General features: G+C 43.4%; 1 protein-coding gene across 7 annotated transcripts in view; it reads right to left on the reverse strand.

Moving 5' to 3' along the window:
- fhod3b (formin homology 2 domain containing 3b) overlaps positions 1–16638 on the reverse strand; it is a 603766-nt gene that overhangs the window by 12555 nt on the left and 574573 nt on the right. For all 7 annotated transcript variants that reach the window (XM_068055417.1, XM_068055443.1, XM_068055407.1 and 4 more), the window contains 2 exons: positions 2417–2597; positions 772–933 (listed from right to left, as the gene is read on the reverse strand). In XM_068055417.1, the coding sequence (XP_067911518.1) occupies positions 772–933; positions 2417–2597 (343 nt within the window). The remainder of the gene's footprint in view (positions 1–771; positions 934–2416; positions 2598–16638) is intronic.

Raw genomic sequence — 16638 nt, forward strand, 5'->3', positions numbered from 1 at the left:
ATCATTGCTCTTTTTGGTATATATTAATGACCTGAGCTTGGATATACAGGGCACAATTTCAGTAGTAAACAGTTTCCAGTGGCTGAATGGTTTGTAATCAGAGGACACAGATTTAAAGTAATTGGCAAAAGAGCCAGAGGTGAGATGAGGAGAAAGGATTTTCCACTGCAGGTTGTGATGATCTGGAATGCACTGCCTGAATGGGTAGTGGAAGCAGATTCAATAATAACTTTTAAAAAGGAATTGGATAAGTACTTGAAGGGAAAATAACTGCAGGGCTATGGGGAAAGAGCAGCAGAGTGGGACTAATTGGATAGCCGGTACAGGCACGATGGACTGAATGGCCTCCTTCTGTGCTGTAAGATTCTATGATTCATTAACACAACACATTCAGCTACAACTGAATGTTTTGTGTTTTAATGAATGACTAATAACTGCATTAAGAATGAGTCAGAAGCTGAGTTCTATGATGCCAAAAAAAAATCCTTAGTTTCTATTTCACACACTGTTCTGCAAGCTCAGTTACAAAGATAATAAAATGTGTCAATCATTTGGCCTTAGGGGTGGGAAGATGAGAAATATGTAAAAAGATAAAATACTGCAGAGGCTGGAAATCTGAAAGAAAAACAGAAAATGCTAGAGACACTCAGGCAGCATGTGTGGAGACAACACAACTTAGTCAACAGTTCAGGAATGTGATTCTTTCTCAGAATGTTTGATATCCTTACTACAGTAACACCCAGAGCAGACCGGGAAATCAAGTCTACTTACGAGACTTCCTGTTTGCGCGTGACCTTTTCCTCTCTCTAGGCACGGCTCGCTGATTTGGCACTTGAGTTGCAGACTTTACAATGCGATCCATAATTTCATCTGCAGCATCATCTGTGGCATTTGGAGAATCATCATTGCCTGCAGCCCATGACCCAATACGGCCTGGAGGGAGAAAAGCCATGTTGTGTAGTTAGGGATTTAGGATTTGCAGCACTGCGGCAAAAATTAGTAATGCAGTGTTTGTGGCCCTGATATTAACAGTGAGGGTGAGAAGGGAGCCCAGTGCGGGTGGTGAACCTGGCACATTAGGATAATTTTGAGCAGGCTCCTGGCCAACAGACAGATTGACCGTGCGGGTAGCAGCAGGAAGCTGCAGCCGAGGTCCCATGGGGGCAGTGGGTGTGGGGTGGGGGTGGGGGGGTGGTGCGATGGTGCCAGGAGATGGGAGGCCAAAGTTATGGGCTGCAACTTGGGCTAAAGGGCAGCTTCAGGTGGTGATTGGGCTCAGGGGGAACCGGTAGGGGGGGTGGGGAAGATGGCTGATAGCTTCCTTGTGAGGCCTCCTGGTCCATCGAGAGTGCTAAAAGGAACCATCTTTAGGACTTACCTTAAGCAATCAGCATCTCCCGCCTCGGATCCAATGATGTCATCAGGCCGCAACTTTTGAATGTTAATTAGGCCCCCGCCTGCCTTTTGTGGGAGCCTTGTCGGTGGCCTGTTTTGGGGCAGTAAAAGTTTAAGCGGATGGGAATGGAATCGGTTTGCCTGGTCCTGATATTTTAACCCCCTTCCCCACTCTCCTGATCCTATCCCACCTGTCCAAGTAATCTGGCAGATATAGGTGCTGAAAACATAAAGCTGCATTATTTTCAAGCTCTAATTATCCAGAACTGCACAAAACTATATTAGAAAATTGGATAAGAACGAATTAGATCTAGAAGGGTAGACAATTTGGCATTCCGTTGTTTCATAGACTGAGGTCCAAGAATCCTCAGACTCTTCGAGAGACAGTCTGCAAACAATGTCAGCCAGTTCATTGCCATTAATGACATAGAACTCAGCTTGCATTCTCTATTTTTATAGGTGTTGGAAACTACGCACTTCTGATGCGATAGACACAGCACTATGCCATGCAAAATATTCTTTTGGAGAAGTCATAGATGAAGAACATGGGCGGTCCGCAGAGGGAAAGTCAATCAGCCAGTGAACCCAGAGTGCTTTACCATGTCTCTCTCTCTCTGTGTTCTGGGTAATCGTTTTGTTGAATTACTTATGTGAATTTATCTATTTTACAGTTGCAATATTTGTTACAACATTTAATATAGGGAGGCTGAGGAATGAATACTATTGCATTTGGATCAGTTTGCGGTTCAGCTGATAGAGCAATACAAACCCTTGGCTTGCTTTTACAATGAGGGTGCTTGGGTTGCCCATCACCAAGCTGGTCCCTCACCTGTCCTCAGCTAGGACACAGACCTCTCAACAACAGGAAAAGGCTCAACAAGAGATTAGATAAAGAGTGGGACGGGCCTCGTGTGGTGTTTAAACACTGGCATTGACCTGTTGGGCCAAATGGCCTGTTTCTGCGCTGCAAATGTCACACAATGCTATGCAACACAGGCACTGGCTGAATGCGCCCTTTTACCTCGGTTGGCTCTTGTTCGGGTACGCACACCTGGCACAGCGGTAGTGACATCTCCACTCGGTACTGAGGTTTTCAGTACTGCTTTCATGTTTTCATGTTCTGCTGCCTCTTCTGCATACTGCAGTCCCTGTGGCTGGCTCTCACTCGAGACAGTTTCAGTGTTGCTGGAGAACTTTCCTGTCTGCACAACAAGTGATACAGATAGTCATTCCTTTGGCAGCCCAAAGCATAGGGCTATATTCTTTCACGTATTGTGCATATGCATAATATGAGTCTATGAAAGTGTGTGCGGGTAAATATGTGCAATGAAAGGAGTGTTATCTGAACCTCTACAGGCTACAATTTTAAAAGAATATATAGTCATTACATTAAACTACCCGAAAATGTAGCATTGCCTACCAATTACTCTATAATGTGCTCTTGGCTCTGAGGAATGATAATGAAGTTGTTTTTAAAACTACAAGTAACATTTAAAGTCAGATTGTTGTCAGAAGTTTTGTTGTTTGCAAGCTAGCCGCCCTTCATGTAAATATATTACCCACTCAGTGGTGTCCAAAAAGTTGTAAATTTCAACATGAAAACTGAGCTACCTGAACTCTTCAAAACCAGGCTATTAAAAAGTTTGCAGTAGATTCTTAGTCCACTATCACTGATGATTAGATCAAAGCACACACACTGCGATATTAACCCTCACCGACAACAGGTGGGTGAGGGTCTGTGGGGAGTTAAAAACTAAAAAACATGGAAGGGGTCCCCAACCTAATGCATACGTACCCATTGCATTTTTATAGCATCAGTGGAAAGGGTTTGGGGAATCGGGGGTGAGTTACTCACTGCAGAATACCCAGCCTCTGATCTGCTCTTGTAGTCTCATGATTTATGTGGCTAGTCCAGTTAAGTTTCTGGTCAACTGTGTCCTGCCTGGATATTGATAGTGGGGGATTCAACGATTCACTGCTGAGCACAGGTTTCTTAGGGGCCAGGAAACCTGGCAGCAAAATGGAGATGGGCTCTGCTGACTCCACAAGGTACCTTTTCCAACACACCTTGTAGACCTGTCAAAGACGACTTCAGCCTCCCCTCAATCAAGTCCTCGATCTCCCTCCCACCGTAATCGCTGATCTCCTGATCCCTCCCACCACCCAACGCTAAGTTCCTATGCCTCACTAACCATGCAGGGATCGCAGCTGATCTCACCACACTCCCTCACACCCAGCACCCACAACTCTTCAAACCCGACCTTCCAGACATCCACATTGTTCCCTGGCTGTTACTTCCTGCCCCTGGTTTTCCTGCATGGCAACTGACCAGGTTGTCAGTTTAGCTGACCGCTGGGTCGGAAACCAAAGAATTGATTTAAGTTTGGCCTTGCTGGATTCTGAAACCATATTAGGCCTCCCCACCTCCCCTTAAGTATCTGGGCCATTGTGTTGGGGAAGACATCACTGCATTAGTTCTTCTTGAGTTATTGCCACCTATTTACAAAATAATAATTAGTGTGAAATGTATCAAGAGAATGGAGATACTTCATCCTCTGTGCCAAGGAGTGTGGTCAGAAATACCGAGCAATTCAGTATCAAATGTTTACAACTGATATCTCACACGTTTAATAGTTCAATCACACCCACCCCCCCCCCCCCACCAATATTAAGAGATATAGAGGGCAATTTTTGTCTGCTTACTACTTTCTTTTTCGAGTATTTTTTTACATTTGTGTCGATTTTGTGTCTGAGGTTCCACTGATATGGTTTTCCAGGCCTTGATTAAGGCTGCTAACAGTGCCATTTGAAACAGCCCTCTTTAAAATATTTAAATTGGGGTACAACGCTGAATTTGGGACCCGGATGCAAATTTGGTATTTCACTGGGCGCAACACATGCTCTACCCAGTGGAACAGAGTGTTGAACTGCAGGCTACTCCATAAAAGGGAAATCACAGCTTTTCTAATGATTTTAGCGGAGCTAGAAGGAAGCAGAAATGGCCACTCCCTTTAATGACACACCCTGGCCAGATACCCCTCTCCAATTTGTGAGCTGTTACCGCTCACTCACAGCACACATTAAAATAAGGCCCAAACATGAAAAATAGAACATGCCTCACACTGCTGTCATCAGGGAGGCATAGAGCACCTCACACACTGCCTGCCTGATTCATGCAATAATCAAAAATCGCCACCATATAGTCAACTGCCTGGTATCTAACCCTGACGTGATAGGGTGGAACATGGTATTGAGAGAAAAAGAAACTCCAAAGGGTTATTGATTTAATCTATTAGAAGGAACATTATAATAATTGTTCACTCACCAGCATGAACATGAGGGGAAGGAAGTGATTTAATGCCTGAGGGCTGGTAAGCAGGGGCAGACTGAAGTGTTATTAACAAAGAGGGGCATGGAGATGCATCAAACAAAGGCTGTATATGATATGACTGAACTGCTCAAGGCCAAATTGCAGCAAGAGACACGCTAGTCAACAGCTGCTTTCCTAGCACTAAGCCTGTACTTGCAGCCTTGGGAATATCTGCAGATTAATAATTTTGGCAGTTGGACCTTGTCCATTTAGCTTCTGTTATGTGTGTGGTGGCACTCCTGAAAATCGCTGTGCTTAGCAACAAGCAAGCATAGAGCAGCTGTACATGGGCCCTCTCAGCTCATCGAAGGCAGTAGACTTTTTTTTTTAAAGTTATTTTTAATCAGTTTTAACTTTTATGTTCTCTTCCCAGTTGAAACTTCTCTAGACTAAAGCAATTCGCTTCAACATTGAACTGAATTCTTCCAGCTGAGGATGTGCTAATCTCCACCCACACTATCATCTTCTATCCCTGCACCCCACCCCCCACAAACCCCACAGCAAGGATAGCAAGACTCACAAAATGTTGGCAGATGGAGTGCAAATGAATGAGGCATGCAAGCAACCTACCTCTCCAGCTGCCAGCTTGTTTGATAGCTTTACAATGACCAACTTTTTAATTTAAGTTTACGGTAGCAAAGATTTTAATCAATGTAATAGTTACTTTTTTTGAAATACTCCATTATTTGTAGGATGGCGAATACACATCGGGCCAGAATTTACTGTAGAAATAACAATGAGGCTATTGGCGCTCATCGTTATTTATGCACAAGTCAGACAGCAACTTCAGGCCAGTGCAGATTGCAGTTAAACGCGAAAATCGGAAGTTACTGTCTGAGATCACTCCTCTGTAAGCTGCGCCAAAACGGCATCACACCGTCTGGCTCCCCGTTCAAATGTACTGGAGGGCATGAAGTTCTTGTACTGACATTGTAGATACAGACTAAGCTTGCCTCAAAATATTTGATCTTGTCCACTTTCAGTCTAAGTACCCTGTTTAATTGTGTTGGAAGTCTTAAATTATTGACAAATAACCTATCCGGAACTGAAAATGACCTTTTACAAGTGTGGAGTCTCATTCCTTCAGATTTTAATGGTTGCAGGCGGGTTTTTTGTGAAATTTAGTTTTTTTGTATTTTTTTCTTTTTTCTCTCTCTCTTTCTCCAATCTTTTCCTCCTCTATTTATTTCTCTTTTTTTACTTGATTCGACACTGAATTCACAATTCCAGCTTATACTTCTTGCTCAAGACTCTGCATTATTCATAAACAATTCTTCAAGCTGATTGGTTAAGGAGATGCACATTTGCTTGTCCTGTTCACAAAGTTCCCAGATGCTCTGTAGAGAGCACTGTGCATCTCCCACTTGCAGCAACTTGCCCTGCAAAAGTTTATAGAAACGGCAAGGGCAAGTCTAACAAAGGATGGGCGCTGTTCTTTCGCTGGCTGCAGTAAATTCTGACCTATTGTCATTAAAATCACTAACTATAATACCACCCCATTTAGGGTGCTTGAACAATACAAACATTATGTAAACCCAGAGAATGATACAAGGCTCTGGTGAAAGAACTCAGCAAGATTAGTTCTGGATTCCTTTAGCAAACAGTGAACTGAATGACCTCCTTTTGCACAGTAAACTTTTATGGTTTTAATCAACCCTTCCCTTCTGTCAAAAAATGTGTGAAAGGATCAGTGGAATATCAATGGACTATCTGACCAGGACACAGTTACTGTAAGCAGACCCTTATTAATAATACTTCAATGGACATTTTATTGGGTGAAGCAGTGCCTTGTAATTTCCTGCATTTGTTTACGGTTCACAGATTTCATTGGTAAAAGACAACAGCTTGATTTTTACAAAATGGAAATTAAATGTAAGCTTTACTTCTAATCATGATATTAAAAAGTATTGTTATTGTTTGAGGATGAAGGCTTCACATTTTGTAAGGCAATGCCATCATCCCATCTGACTGCTATACCACTAAAATACAAGGCATCATCAATAGTACCCTTTGAAGGAAGCTTCAATCAATATATAACTCTGGCAGTCTGCTTATAAACATTATCTATTTTCTTTTCTCAGTTATCACCAAAACTGCTGCATATTTACAGAATTATCTGTCTTTAATTAAAGATTTCCAAAATTTGCAGTTTTATTCCCTCTTTTTCTATTCAACGTTGAGAATTGCCTTGCTGCATGAATATGCGGTATACAGCAAACACGCGTTTACAGGGCATGTATGGTATTCAGAGCTATTTAGTTGGGGATGTTGTAGATAAATAATACTGATGAAAGGGCTGTATCCAAATGAACTGACCTGCAACAAAACCAAAACTAGTGAAGAATATTAATCATGTAACATCTAGAGTAAAGGAATTCTGATTGCAGATATCTGAATTATCAGATTAAACACGGACAAGGAAAGCTTAGATGGCTGCAGTCAGCATTAAAAGAGACTGAGGAAATTCTGTGACATTTGTATCAGGAAAGAATCAGAAACCATCACAATGATCAACCAACAAATGAGTGTATCACAAGCTCCCCAGACATTAATACATGTGCAATTATGCTATGAAAACACTCAGACACAAAACCAGCAGGTTAACGTTATGTGAATAGGTGTCATTCAACATAAGGCCTGGTCATCATTTGCTTCACATGTTGACCATGCCTTGTGATGACAACATAGTTAGTATCAACATGATGTTAGTGATAATCTGTGTCCACAAGACAACGGTCACTGCAATCTCAGAAAGCAGCCATACCTCACCATCATCTTCGTCATCAGTCTAAAAAGGAGATGGGAGGAGAAGAAAGAAATGGCATGATGTACAGAAAGGAAAATGACAATTAGAAATGAAATAAAAGGCATTTGAAAACTGGCAAGAAATAAAGAATGGATGAAAAGACACATAATCCATATGACATTAAAGACATATAGAGAAACACTGAACAGTGCTGGGTAACACTGATTGATACTGATTAAACTATGGAGCTACTAACTTTGATTGTTCTTCTGCTGTGCAATTCCATAGAGTCCTTGCCTCAATAGCTTTTACCCCTTTCATTTACTTTTCTACAGCAGAAACAGAATTCAGCAAACAGTAGCTCAAATGTCTCTTCAGTCAGAACTCACTAAACAGAAAATATGCCACTCGATTTACTGGTATAATACTCAACCAGCTCAAATCACTCAACATTTCAGCAATTGTGCTGGATACCCAACTGAACATAGGCCAAATCATTCATTGAGAGAGCTGGCACAGGCACGATGGCCCGAATGGGCTCCTGCTGTATGATTCTACATGCAATTTTGTCACACGTGCCTGCCTTCAGTTCAATCTTGGACTGAGTTACAACTCAACAAATTTCGCGATGCATTTGTTGAGCATTACTCTTATAATGGGTGTAAGATCAGCATCTGATAGAGGAGCATAGGGAGCAGAGGACAAACAATGATACAAAGCCAGGGGCAGGGGCAGGTTGTGACATCAACCTTGAAAACATTATGAAGGGTGGGGGTGAGACTGTGGAAGGGCTTGAAAGAGAAAACAAATATGTTGAAGTTCAGTTGCAAAAAAAAAAAAGTGATCTGAGGGAAGACAAGGGTGAAGAATGCATAGGCTGTTGTGTGAGTGAATACTCTGATTGCAAAGATTTGAATTAGTGGAAGTTTGGGAAGAGTGGAAATGAGAAGGAGAGTATGGTGATTAAGATGGTGATGAGAGTTTCATTAGTGAAGGGGTGAGATAAGGCTGCAAACACACAATGCTCCGGGGGTGTTGGTGACAGTCAAATGTGCAGTAGAAAACTCTGTTCAGGGTTGAACAAAGTAGAAAAGTTGTGCTTTACCAGACTCACTGAAAAAGCAGATGGGGAGGCTGATGGAGTTGAAGGCATGTACTTTTTTCATTTTTAGAAAAAGCTTCCTTTGAGTCAAGTAACTATCAATCCTAAAACATCTGAATTTTCCTAATATCTTGAGGGCTAAGCTAGGACTGAGATGGTGGTTTTGCAGCAAAACCTGACAAAATTGTGTACTTTCATACACCAGTGCAGCAAGCTAAATAACACTCTTGTTCTGTATGTTTTTCTAATTGAGATATTGCACAATTTAAAAAAAAAGATATTTCAGCAGTAAATCTTTTCTGCAGATATTGCAAGGTAGAAAGGATGTTATCATATGGATTGTGACAACTGAACAGGACATTCAGAGTTTATAGAACAATGCATCTGACAGTAATGCAAAGGTAATTTAGCAAACTATAAATGATGACAGTGGATCAAGTTATAATAGAAGTTTATAGACATGAGGGGTAAGTTCAAACGAGGAAAATTATTGGCAGCCACTATTTTTTATTCCTTCATGGGATAAAAGCATCACTGGTAAGGCCAGCATTTATTGACATTCCTAAGTGCCCTTGAGAAGGTGGTGGTGAGCTGCCTTCTTGAACTGTCGCAGTCCACATGTGGTATAGGCACACCCACAGTGCTGATAGGGAGGAGTTCCAGGTAACAAATTAAACAGCATAGTTCTGTAAAATACAATGATTGACAAAAAAAAAATCTTATTCCTGATAATTATGTGTATAAGACTGGATAGGTAATGCAGCAGATACCGGTTGGACCAATGTATGTGTGATGGGATCTGTATGGTTAATATTAGGTTAAGTCAGAACAAATTGGAATTTAAGAATGAACAAACTTACATTTATATGATGCCTTTTATGACCTCAGAATGTCCCAAAGTGCTTTACAACCATTGAAATAGCGTAATCACGGTTGCAATTTAGACAAGATATGTATATCTTGGGAAGGGTACTTGCAAATAGCTCGTGCATAAAAATAACTAGCTATAAATTATATTCTAAACATGTAGTAGATCCTAAACTCATAGGAGATTAGATGAAAAATTGAATACATCATTCAGAATTGTGCACTTGTTACCAAATGACTGTTAGTCCATGTTTATTAAGAAATCTTCAATTGAAATAGGAATATTCAGAAAAGCAGTGGGCAAAGCTAACAGTTTCACATCCCAAATTATTGTTATGACGAAACCATGGAATTAATGTTGAAGGGATGAGACACGGAAACTATCCTCACACAATCTAGTGTTCATTTTAATAAATGAATGAGACAAAGCTTCATGCCATTTTGTTTGCAAGTTCTCCCTGTGTCTGCGTGGGTTTCCTCCGGGTGCTCCGGTTTCCTCCCACATGCCAAAGACTTGCAGGTTGATAGGTAAATTGGCCATTATAAATTACCCCTTGGATAGGTGGGTGGTAGGGAAATATAGGGACTGGTGGGGATGCAGTAGGAATATGGAATTAGTATAGGATTAGTATAAATGGGTGGTTGATGGTCGGCACAGAACAGGCTGAAGGGCCTGTTTCAGTGCTGTATCTCTAAAAAAAAAATAAGGATGCTGCAACCGAAAGGCTTTTATTAGAAATATAGAAGACTTTGATGCTGATGAACTGTAGATACACCTGTCTATCCAAGTTCTGCTCATGAGTGAGAAAGGAGGAGAATTCTTTCAACTGTCACCTGATTTAATGCCATTAAGCTTTGGATGTTTCTTGCAGGACGCGGTTTTAGAAAAATATTATTGGCCCAGTGGTAACACTCGTGCAGTTTTTTGGGTGAAATATTAAATCAAGGCCTCAGCTGCCCTCTCAGCTGAATATATAAGATCTCCATGGCACTATTTAAAGAGCAGGGGAGGTCTCCCTGTATCCTGGCCAATATTTATCTCTTAACCAACACCTAAAAACAGATGATCTGGTCATCATCTCATTGCTGTTTCTTTATCCTTGCTGTATGCATATTGGTGGCCAAATTTCCTACATTACAACAGTGACTACACTTCAAAAGTAATTCATTGGCTGTAAAGTGCTTTGCAAAATTCTGATGTTGTATACAATATAAATGCAAGGTTGTTCTTTCTTTGTTTTAAATATTCTTTAGGATGAGATGTTAAACCGAAGCCCTGTGTGCCTGTCCAGATGTATGTAAAAGATTCCATGGTGCTATATGAAGAGGAACAGGGGAGCTTGCTCAATGTCCTGACCAACATTTCTCCTTCAATCAGCCTTATTTAAAACAGATTAAATGGCCATTGATTTCATTGCTGTTTGTGGCACCTTGCTGTACACACACTGGCTGCTGCATTTACCTACACTACAACAGTGACTATTTTCAAAGCATTTCATTGGCAATGAAGTACTTGGGACACCCTAGGGATGTGAAAGGCATTATAATTGAATTTTTTTTTCTTTAAATCACTGCAGAGGGGAGGGGCTGAATTTTTATTCCAGGTTTGGGAGCCTGACACCTGGAATATTTCCGGGTCCCGACCCCACGCCGCATCAGCATTGCTGATGTTATTTTGAAATTCAAAGGTCCTAATTAGCCTGAGGGTGGGTTTGGCATGGGAGTGGCCTGGAGGCAGGAGAGGGCCCTTTGAACATGGGAATGGCAGCCATGACTAGGCTTGCTGTTCATTGAAGCAATGGAGCAGCAGGAACCTCAGAGGGCCAGTGCTAGCATGGGCAGGCATCCCTGGGCAGGATCACCATTTTCAGATGCCTTCCTTGAGGCTTTAACAGATGCAGTGGCAGACAGAAGAGATGTGTGAAGTGGATGCCAGCTTCGGTCCCAGTCGGTGGCCTCATCCAGCACCCAAGGGTGCCAGTAGAAGGCTGAGGCAGTTGAAGCGGCAGATAAAGGGGCCATCCTTGAGCGGGCACTGGCTTCACCCATCACCCCCTCCAACTCAGGAACCATCTGTGTGCCAAGACCCTGTGATAGAGGCAGCCTCTGTAATGATGCAGGCATGGCAGCCCGTGGAGGAGCTCCCACAGGCACATCAAAGACGAGGATGAAAGCCATGGGCATCTCAGCCAGAGGCAGAGATTAGGGAGCAGGCTGCCTCCACTTCATCCTCTGCCACAGGGGGAATACCATGTAGAAGTGGTAGAGAAAGAAGGGTGCCACGCTGTTGATTTAACTTAATGGGTCACCCATGTGCTGTCTTCCACATTTGCCTGCTCTTTTGTTTTCATTACTATATCACTTGTTTATGTTATCAATCTGATATGTGTGTTAATGAAGTTTCATGTCAAAAGGGGATGGAGGTTTTGTGGGGTGGGTGGGCGAGGGCTGTGGGGCCCTGGGATTGCAGTATTTCCATGCTTTGTGATGTTGGCGGTGGAAACCTCATTCTCCATGGTCATGGCTGGCAATGGGACTTCACAGATGTGGGTCTTCGAGGAGTGATATCTCTCTACACTGGAAGGTGAGTTTTGGGATCATTGCTCATAAGGGCTCAGAGGCAATCAGGTGAAACACTGCTGAATCAGCGTGGTCCTTTTGGCCATGACAGCCTGCCATTCACCCTACGGTCTGGAACGGCATCAGCAGGCGTCCTCTGTTGCCTGGGCGCTGGCCACCTCTGGAGTGATCCCTTCCTCCTCTGAGGTAGAATGCCATTCTAGGGTTTGCTGCTCATCCATCTCCAGGGCTCTTTGTGTTGTCATGTTGTACAGGGAGCAGATTGCCATGATACAAGACACTCTGGTTGGCTTGTATTGGAGGACATCACTTGACCGGTCAAAGCAATGGAAGTGTGTCTTCAAGATGTCAATGGTCTGTTCAATGCAGGTCCATGTTAGGAGATGGCTCTGGTTGTACTGCCTCCCTCCATCCGAGTTTGGGTTTCGGACGGGTGGCAGGAGCCATCTCTTTAGCAGATATTCCTCATTTATCAGCAGCCACCCATGGAGTCTGGATGTGGGCCTAAAGAGGTGGGGCACCTGGGACTCTCGCAGGATAAAGGAGTCATGACAGCTGCCCAGGAACCAGGTGCAGACTTGCAAGATTTGCTACCTGTAGTCACAGACCAGAGAGAGAGAGAGATACAGCACTGAAACAGGCCCTTTGGCCCACCTAATGTGTACTGACCAACAACCACCCACTTATACTAATCCTACATAAATCCCATATTCCCTACCACATCCCCACCATTCTCCTACCACCTACACTAGGGGCAATTTACAATGGCCAATTTACCTATCAACCTGCAAGTCTTTGGCTGCGGGAGGAAACTGGAGCACCCGACGGAAACCCACGCGGTCACAGGGAGAACTTGCAAACGCCGCACAGGCAGTACCCCGAACTGAACCCGGGTCGCTTGAGCTGTGGGGCTGCGGTGCTAACCACTGCACCACTATGCCGTCCCTTTTTGAAGTGTAGTTACTGTTGTAATATAGGTGACGCGGTTGCCAAAGCACCCATAAACATCAATGTGAAAAAGACCAGATGTTGGTTGAGGGATAAACTCCCGTGCTCTTTGCCGAACTGGTGCCATGGGATCTTTTACGTGCACTTGGGAGGGCAGATGAGGGCAGTCCCGAGAGTGCGGCACTCCCTCAAGTACTGCGCTGAAATACTAGCCTGGATTTTGCACACAAAGCTCTGGAGTGGGATTGAACCCACAACCTTCTGATTCAGAGGTGAAAGTGCTACCCTCTGACCAGCTGGACATTCAGTAAGTGGTAGTCCTTTCTGTTTAGGAATCTGACTGGCTGGTCTGTCAGTGCCTTGATGGCTATGTGGATGCAATCAATGACCCCCAGACCTGAGGGCATCCAGCAATGACAGCAAAGTCCAAAGCCCTCTGTGTCTGCACAGACCTATCTGTGTCAAAGTGGATGTAGTCCCGTGTCGTCATAAATATGGCATCTGTGACCAGTCTGATGGCGTGACGAGCTGTCACCTGGGTCTGCAACTGCCCCCTGGAATGACCAATTTACATAAAAATACAGGGCAACTGTGACCTTGACAGATCTAGGTAAGGAACAGCCATGGGGTCCACGAAGCCTCAGGTCATTATGGATCAGAGAACGAATGTCCGGGACCATCTGCCTGGAAAGGTGCAGCCTCCTCCGGCACTGGCACTCTGTCATTTGCAGGTAACTAACTCTTAGATGGTAGACCCAATGTCTAGGGTAGCACCTTCTTTCCCTTGCAGCCCCCTGCTGTGCTCCTCTGGCCTTGTCCTGTCCAGAAGGTTGCATCTGCCGAAGCTCATCCTGGCTGCTCTGTCCAATGTCAGAGTAACCTGTTCCCATCTCAACTCCTTCAGCTGGGGTTTGTTCGTTCACCTGACCTTCCCCTGCCAACCCCAGCCGACCAAGTGAAGCCAGCAGCCTCATGTCCCTCTCAAATTCCTACCAATCACCACTGACAAATGCTTTCAGCTCCAGCAATGGCTATTCTGTGGTGTTGTTTGAGCAGCTGAGCTTTATTCTTCACTTCTACAATATGTTAAACAGCCATTCTAGTAGTCCTCATTGCCCCCCGCAGTGTTCATAACTTCTACACCCTGCCATGTTCCAGACATCCTGTTTTCCCCGTGCCCTTCTATTGAAACTTACAAACTGCTCCTGACAAGCCTTTCAGTGAGTTACTCAATGAACTCAACAGCCAATTAATTGGAGGCATGTGGGCTTCCCATTCCCTCCTCCCAGCGTTCCTTTCAAAACAGCTTCATGCTGCAGAGGCAGAGTGACCTAGTGCCCACCACAGAATACGCAATTTTCAAATTGCGCACGCACTCACTCCCGCACCCACCGGCATTTCAAAATTCAGCCTGATGTTTTCTGAATGATGAATAAATTAACATCTAAGCAATTCCTCCCTTTGAAGAAATAGCTCTGTTAACAGTGCACTCATTGACTGTTGTATAATGTAACCTTCAACACTGTGTGGGAGTTGCATAGATCCAAGCATGCTGCCAGAAACAAGACAGCTAGTTGTGACCATCTGCAGTTTTTTTTAAAATCTACTACCTGTCTGAAGATTTACTTAATCGTACTGTATATTTTTATTTCATTGTTTAAAGCACTGCTAGAGACTGGTGATCTCAAAATCATTTGAATAGCAGTAAGCAAAGATTCAAATCATAAACTAATCTCACTCCTTACCCCCAAATCTGAATTTGGATTGAAACTTTGGCCTAATACAGGGGTTTAAAAATTATGACATTTGACAGTTGGCATGCTAGGCCCTCACCTGCCAAGAATGAGGCACATTAATTTTGTCATGAACATTGATTTTAAATTGTTGCTGGAGCAAGGAAATGATTTGTTAAACTGATCAGCTGTGACTGGAAAAGATCTACCTGCAATCAAGGTCTCTACAGTGAGCTCGAAGAACCGTAACAAAAACTCTTTTGATATTGCCTCCAACCTTGCCACTTTATTTTCCTTCTGCTCTTTTCTGTCTCTATTTGCATGCATGTAACGCGTATGCATGCTAGTGTGGGCGCGTCATTTATACGTGGGCGTGAACTGAATTAGAGTTTAAGTTTAATTATTTTTTCAAAATTCATTCATGGGATGTGAGCATCGCTGGCTAGACCAGCATTTATTGCCTATCCCCAATTGCCCTTGAGAAGGTGGTACTGAGCTGCCTTCTTGAACCGCTGCAGTCCATGTGGGGTAGGCACAACCACAGTGCTGTTAGGAAGGAAGTTCCAGGATTTTGACCCAGCAACAGTGAAGGAACGGCAATATAGTTCCAAGTCAGGATGGTGTGTGGCTTGGAGGGGAACTTGCAGGTGATGGTGTTCCCATGCATTTGCTGCCCTTGTCCTTCTAGGTGGTAGAGGTTGCGGGTTTGGAAGGTGCTGTCTAAGAAACATAGGAAGATAGGAACAGGAGTAGGCCATTCAGCCCCTCGAACCTGTCCCACCATTCAATGAGATCATGGCTGATCCGTGGCCTAACTCCATATACCTGCCTTTGGCCCATATCCCTGCCTTTGGCCCAGATCCCTTAATATCTTTGCTTAACAAAAATCTATCTCAGATTTAAAATCAACAACTGTTCTAGCTTCAACTGTTGTTTGTGGGAGAGGGTTCCAAACCTCTGCCACCCTTTGTGTGAAGTAGTGGTTCCTGACATCTCTCCTGAATGGTCTGGCCCTAATTTTTAGACTATGCCCCCTAGTTTTAGAATCTCCAACCAGTGGAAATAGTTTATCTTTATCTAGCCTGTCTTTTCCTGTTAATATCTTGAAGACTTCGATCAGATCACCCCTTAACCTTCTCAATTCCAGCGAAAACAAGCCTAATTTGTGTAATTTCTCCTCGTAACTTAACCCCTGTAGTCCAGGTATCATTCTTGTAAACCTACGTTGCACTCCCTCCAAGGCCAATATATCCTTCCTAAGGTGTGGCACCCAGAACTGCTCACAGTACTCCAAGTGGGGTCTAACCAGGGTTTTGCATAGTTGGAGAACAACCTCTGTGTCTTTATACTCCAATCCTCCAGATATAAAGGCCAGCATTCTATTAGCCTTTTTGATTATTTTCTGCACTTGCTCGTGGCATTTTAAAGATCCGTGCACCTCAACCCCCAAGTCTCTTTGGAAGTCCACTGTACTTAACCCCTTCCCATTTAGAAAGTACCCTGCTCTATTCTTTTTTGGTCCAAAATGGATAACCTCACACTTGCCCGCATTGAAATCCATCTGCCACAGTTTTGCCCACTCACCTAGTCTGTCAATATCTCTTTGCAATTTTATGCTATCATGTAGACTGTCTACAATGCCGCCTAACTTTGCATCATTAGCAAATTTGGATATATGACTTATTATGCGATCATCCAAGTCGTTAATGAATAATGTGAATAATTGAGGCCCCAAAACAGATCCCTGTGGGACACCACTAGATACATCCTGCCAATCGGACTACTTACCCATTATCCCCACTCTCTGCCGCTTACCACTCAACCAACTTTCTAACCATGTCAATAATTTGCCCTCAATTCCATGGGCTTCTACCTTAGTTAACAGTCTCTTATGTGG

The sequence above is a fragment of the Heterodontus francisci genome, chromosome 2 (assembly GCF_036365525.1).
Source record: "Heterodontus francisci isolate sHetFra1 chromosome 2, sHetFra1.hap1, whole genome shotgun sequence".
NCBI classification, from domain to species: Eukaryota; Metazoa; Chordata; class Chondrichthyes; order Heterodontiformes; family Heterodontidae; genus Heterodontus; species Heterodontus francisci.